This window comes from Galeopterus variegatus, unplaced genomic scaffold (assembly GCF_000696425.1).
Source record: "Galeopterus variegatus unplaced genomic scaffold, G_variegatus-3.0.2 Scaffold8594, whole genome shotgun sequence".
In the NCBI taxonomy this organism is placed as follows: Eukaryota; Metazoa; Chordata; class Mammalia; order Dermoptera; family Cynocephalidae; genus Galeopterus; species Galeopterus variegatus.
In genome coordinates, this window is record NW_007734705.1 from 10,033 (window position 1) to 16,764 (window position 6,732).

General features: G+C 44.0%; 1 protein-coding gene across 1 annotated transcript; it reads right to left on the minus strand.

The window, feature by feature from the left end:
* Positions 1 to 3,594: 3,594 nt before the first annotated feature.
* LOC103608583 (leucine-rich repeat-containing protein PRAME-like) lies at positions 3,595 to 6,470 on the minus strand. Its single transcript, XM_008593003.1, has 3 exons — positions 6,211 to 6,470; positions 5,166 to 5,756; positions 3,595 to 4,120 (listed from the first exon to the last, which is right to left on the minus strand). The coding sequence occupies exons 1-3, from the start codon at positions 6,468 to 6,470 to the stop codon at positions 3,595 to 3,597; spliced, it is 1,377 nt and encodes a 458-aa protein (XP_008591225.1).
* Positions 6,471 to 6,732: the final 262 nt, after the last annotated feature.

Below are 6,732 nucleotides of genomic sequence, written 5' to 3' on the forward strand. Positions count from 1 at the left end.
GGCGCTATGAGCGCCGTACTCTCCTGAGTGAGCCACGGGGCCAGCCCCCAGTCATCTTTAAAAAAAAAAATCAACATACAAAAATAAGTCAGTTGTATTTCTACATACTATCAAAGAACCATACAAAAAGGATATTAAGAAAACTCCATTTACAACAGCATTAAGGATAAAATACTTAGGAATAAATTTAATCACAGAGGTGAAGACTTCTATACTGATAACAACAAAATAAAGAAATGAAAGAATACCTAAGTGAAAAAAACGACATCCTATGTTCACGGATTGGAAGACTTAATATTAAAATGACAATATTACCTGTTAGGGGCTGAATTATGCCTCCAAACATATGTTCACATTCTAACTTCTAGTACGTGTGAAGGTGACATTATTTCGAAATATGGTCTTTGCAGATATGGAAATATGGGTCTTTGTAAGATAAGGTCATGCTTGATTAGGGTGGCCCCTAATCCAATATGACTGGTGTTCTTATAAGAGGAGACTAATTTGGACCCAAACACAGAGGTAAGACAGGCATGTGAAACTGGAGGCAGAAGTTGGAGTTATGCTGCCACAAGCCAAAGAATGTCTGTGGTTGCCCAAAATGTGAAATAGGCAAGGAAGGATCTTATATTAGAAATTTCAGAGGCCCTGCCAACACCTTGATTTCACACTTCTAAGCCTCCAAAACTTTAAGAATAAATGTCTGTTGTTTTAAGCCACCCAGTTTGTGGTACTTTGTTATGGCAGCCGTGGGAAATTAACATACTACCCAAAGTTATTTATAGATTCAGTGCAATCTTTATCAAAATCCCAATGGCTTTTTCTTTTTTCGCAACAGATGGAAAAATCCATCCTAAAATTCATATAAAATTTCAAGGGGTCCTGAACAGCCAAACCAATTGTGAAAAAAAAATTTTTTTTGGAGGACTCATACATCCCAATTTCAAAATTTACAAATATCAAAACAAAACAGTATGGTACTGACCTAAGGTGGACACAGACCAATGGAATAAAGAGAAAGCCCTGGAATAAACCTTCACATCTAAGGTCATTTGATTTTCAACAAGGGTGCCAAGACCATTCAATGGGGAAAGAATAGTCTCTTCGACAAGTTGGGAAAACAGGATATCCCCATACAAAAAATGAAGTTGGACTCTTCTTACTTTATAACATAACAAAAATGAACTCGAAATGGATTGAAGACCTAAATATAAGGCTAAAATTATAAAACTTTTAGAAGAAAACATAGGCACAAATCTTCATAACCTTGCAACTTGGCAATGTTTTTTTAAATATGACATCCAAAGCACAGGCAACACAAGAAAAAAACAGATTAAGTTGAACTTCAACAAAATTTAAAACTTTTATGCATCAGTGGACACTATCAAGAGAGTGAAAAATAACCCATAGAATTAGAAAAAATATTTGCAAATCTTAAACCTGACAAGGGTTTAATGTCCAGAACATATAAAAAGTCCTACAACTCAACAACAAAAACACAAACACCCAGTTGTAATAAGGCCTTGAATAGACATTTCTCCAAAGAAGATATACAGTCAATAAGCACATGAAAAGACGTTCAACCTCATTAGTCATTAGGTAAACGTAAATCAAAACTACATGAGATAACACTTGACACCTACTAGAATGGCTATAATAAAAACAAAATGGGAATAAGAAGTGTTGGTGAAGATGTGGAGAAACTAACACTCATGCACTGCTGGTGGGAATGTAAAATGGTGCAGTTGCCATGGTAAACAGTTTGGTGGTTTCTCAGAAAGTTCAACATAAAATTACCATATGACCCAGCCAATTCCACTCCTAGCTAAATGCCAGAGAACTGAAAGAGACTCAAACAGACTCATGTATGCTGTTGTTCTCCATAGCATTATTCACCATAGCCAAGGGGGAAAGAATCCAAGTGCCCATCAGCAGATGAATGCTGAAACAAAATATGGCACACACACCACGTAAAAAGGAGTCAAGTTCTGATACATGATACAACATGGATACACGTTGAAAGGATGCTAAGCAGTCACAAAAGACCACTGTATTAGTTTCCTAGGGCTGCCATTAAAAAGTACCATTAAGTGGTTGGCTTAAAACAATACACATTTATTGTCTCACAGTTTTGATGTCCAGAAGTCTAAAATCAAGGTGTCAGCAGGGCCGTGCTCTCTCTGAAGGCAGGACCTGTTCCAGGCCTATCTTCCAGTTTCTGATAGCATCAGGTGTTCCCTGGCTTGTAGATGGCTATCTTCTCCCTGTATCTCTTCATGCCGTCTTTCCTCTGAGTGTCTATATCTGTGTACAAATCTCCCCTTTTTATAAGGACACCAGTCATAATAGTTTAGGGCCTACTGTGACTGTATTTTAACTTATTTCTGTCCAGTCCATATTTCCAAATAGGTCACATTCTTAGGTACTGGTGTCAAGATATCTCTTTTAGAGAACACAATTCAACCCATAACAACCATATATTGTATGATTTCCCTTACACCAAATATCTAGAATAGACAAATTCATAGAGACGGAAAGTAGATAGGAGTTTATCAGAGGGTGGGGGTAGGGAATACAGAGTTTCGCTTAAGGGTACAGATTTTCTGTTTGGGGTGATGAGAAAGTTTTGGAAATACATAATGGTAATGGTTGCAGAATATTGTGAACGTAATCAATGACATGGAATGGTAAACTTAAAATGGTTTATTTAAATGACTAGTCAGGTACCCTGTAGGAAGCACCAAGCCCAGGTAGCTTCATAGGGGAATGCTACTTAAGTTTTAGCAACTACGTAAATGGGAAAAAATAGCAAAAGTGGGACAAACTGAAACATCATGCTGAATGAGAATGCATCATTCTAAATTGGGAAACATTGGAGGAATATCTTACAAAGTCAGGAAAGCAACAAGGACACCCATTCTTACTCATTCTAGTCAACACTGTATCAGAGACCCTAGCCAGGGCACTAAGGAATGAAAATTATATGAGACATAGGATTAGAAATGAGTAAATAAAACTGCAGTTATTGTAGATATAAGAAACACAAAATTATCCACAGATAAATTATTGGAAAGAATGGAAGCAAAACTACCAAGGGTAGTTCTCAAGATGAAGTGCAGGATGGGGTCAGAGTGGGAAGGAGACATGCATTTAGGTATCAGATCTGATTATGAAGCAAAAACCACTGAATCAATTCCACTTAATTACCCTGCCCCCCACCTTAATGGTCTTTGTTCCATCCCAGTTGCTTCTTCTCCAGGTCAGGATCCCACTTCTCTCCATTTTCACCATCAAAGGTTTGACACATTCTTCATCCACCTCCCTGACACCTCCTCACTTTACCTCTCATTTCTCTGCTTGGGGGGACCTCTCCTTAGCTCTCCTGATGTCTAGAAGCTTCTCAACACTCACCTGTCAGTCACTGGTAACGTTCACAGAGAAACTTTGTTCCCTGACCCTCACCCCCACAAGAGGTGTAGCAACCCCAGTAACTTTCCATATTGGTATTCTGTTCTCATGGCACTAAATTCATTGACACAGCTCCCAGACCTGCCGTTCCTCTTTCCCATCAGGCCAACTGTGTGTTTTCATAAGTTAGGCCATTGAGGTGGAATTAGTCAATTCCACATCAGCCCGCTGTAGCATTTGCAACATCTCCTGCAACTTGGTGTGCACACGGGCAAGCTCCACTCTGTTGAGGTTCTCCCACCTATATTCATCCAAGTACACAACGCATTCAGCAGGGACAGGGTACTGCACACGCTTCAGTTCCTTCAGACCTGCTAAGTGTTGAAGCATGTTCATGATGCCTGAGGTGGAAATGACGTTGTCGTAGAAGACAAGGGAGTGGAGACAGGAGCAGCAGCACAGCACAGGCAGGAGGGCTCTGAGTTGGGCTTCCTTCAACTTGCAGCTTCTCAAGTTCAGGTGCTGCAGGGTGCCTGATACCTCACCCAGCAGAACCTCTAGGGGCCCGGGAACCGTTTGGGACAGGTTATTGCTACACAGAACCAACTCCTTCAGGCAGGTGGCATGAATGCTCTGGGACAAGTAGGTGATATCATTCTCAGTAAGTCTACATCCATTGATCACCAGGGTCTCCAGTGGTTTCTTCAGGCCGCTGTGAAGACACAGATACAGTTACTCCTTGGAAGTTGGGGGGGCGGACAACACGGCTCTCCAGACGTGCATGTGAGAGTTAGATGCACTTGGGAAAGACCATAAATCTGGCTTGGGAAATTTGCACTGCCCCTATTCTCAATCTAGATACAAAAGTTGGGAGCCAGTCTTCTGTATGGGTCAAGAACAGAGAGCTTGGAGACAATTATTTTCCTATTCCCACCAGACCTCTCCCAAATTTCTGTGAATGGTCATGCATACCCATCTCTTAGTTTCAGCTTCCTAATGAAGCCACGTAAACACAATCATCACTCATGCTCCATAAGACGTTGTAGGAATTGATGAAATTTACATACAGCCCCTACATGTGGTGAGGGCTAAGATTTTACTGGAGAGAAGAAGGTGGCTACCCATTCTTCTATTCACCCAATGACCAGGCCCCAGGAGAGCCCCCTATTCCAGGGAATGCCACAGAGAAGTCTGTGAGACATAAATGAGAGAAGGAGTTGACCAAGTCAACTGGGCTTAGATGTTGTGGGGCAATTAACTCCCCCCAAATACTACCCTCACAACTTACCATCCCTATTCACTCTTCTCCATGTAAGCTCCAGAAAGCTGGGACCCTTTCTGATTTTCAGTCTTACCTCCCATTCTTAGTTCTATGCTTGGTACGGACTAAGTGCTTAGGTGAATGCATGAGTGGATGAGATGCCAGTTTCAGACAGGTACCTTTTTCCTCTATAATGACTGTTATAGAGTCTTACCTCCCATTCTTAGTTCTATGCTTGGTACGGACTAAGTGCTTAGGTGAATGGATGAGTGGATGAGATGCCAGTTTCAGACAGGTACCTTTTTCCTCTATAATGACTGTTATAGAACAGCCGCTGGCTGGCCCAAGACCCCAGCCTTGGAGTCTATGTCCATCAGTGACAATGCAGGAAGTTGGGTAAGGGAAATCTGGGCTTTTCTCAGCCTTGATGTGACACCAGAGGAACATTCTGGGATCCTGGTCTTTGTATCTTCAGAAGGACTTTTCACGCACTCACCTGAGTATCCTATGTAGTTGTCCTGAGAGACAGCCAAAGATGAGGTGCAGCTTTCGGAGGTGGCCCAGGGGACTCAGCAGGGAGAAACAGTCAGTAGGAAAGTCCCACGGGATATCACTCATGATGAGATTGCCCAGGTTGCGCATCTGCCCTACCTGGGTAAAGAACTGGATCAGGTCTGACAGGAAGCAGAACCTATTCCTGTGATGTAGCCGCACCTCTCGGATGGCCTCCAGGTCCAGCATGCCCAGAATCTCGATGAGGCTGCGGAATGGCACCTGGTTAATGACCAGTGTCCGGCAGTGGAGGCGCAGACACCCGTGGCTCTTCTCAACTGTCTGCAATATGTAAGAGGAGAACCCAGACAGGTGGAAGAAACCAAACAAACCACCTAAGAACAGGTCTGTGTGTATTTCCACAGGTTCTCGGTCACGCTGAGGCTGTTCCCTGGAGGTGGGCATGAGCTGGTCTGCCTCTGGATCTTCTAGCATGTGTGTGATGACAAATGGTGCGGACGAGGTCTCTGAGCATTCCTCCCAGTTGGAGTGCTCAAAGTCATGGGTAAAATCCAGCACCTTTAGCTTTGATCTCCTGTGGGGAATGAGGAGCAGATCTGAGACACTGACTGTCAAGGCAGTGCTGGTATGAGACCAGCAGCAGTAGACCCCAGGAAGGAGCCACCATGCCAGCCATCAGCCCTACCCACCCATCTGCCATGCCTTCCGGGTAGCACTCCCCCATTCTCATTCCCCCCTCAGGTCCTCCTCAGTCCCCATTTCTTGTACAGTCTCAGGATACCACCCCGGAGCTTCAACCACACTCTCAACCACCTCAGCAGCAGAATCAGCCCTGAGCTACACTGGATCTTTTTTTCCTGAGGGACTCTAAGCAATGGCCTCATTGTGATGCTGTGCCACCAGCGGATTCAGGCACATCCTTTGGACCCATATCCCTGAATTCAGCTCCCTCCCCCTCAATTCACAGAGCCCCACCAGCACCCCATCTCTTCAACTACCTAGGGCAAGCAGTGTTGGGAGAAACAAACCACAGCCCATCTAGCACAGCTTCCAACAGGTCTTGAGTTATCGACTGATCCCGTAGTGATCCCAGATGGAGGCAGGGGAAGGGCCAGGCCTGTACTATCGCTGTCACCATCTTCGTGTGGCCCCCATCAAAGGCCGCAGTGGACAGTGCTGGGAAGAGGCCCACAGGGAGCTCTGCCAGGGCACGCACAGCTGAGTCCTCATCACTCAGCAGGCTCTGCGCTGCAAGTTCCAAGAGACTGAGCGGGTCTCGTCTGCTCATCTCCACCACCCTGGAACAAGGCAAGGGAAAATCCTGAGGGTTTCACAGAGCTCAGCCCCCCAACCAATCTCTTACTCTAGTATCTATGGTATTAGTTCATGTCCTGAGGTTTTCTTTGCCTTCTCTGGCAAGTAAGGCTTCTAAAATTATTAACAACTTTCCACATGTTAAGATCTCCCATCCTTCCCACTCTGTGGGTGCATTCCCACCCATGCTCTACCAGGCTTCACTGTAATTCAGAGATGACAAAATAATTTTCAGA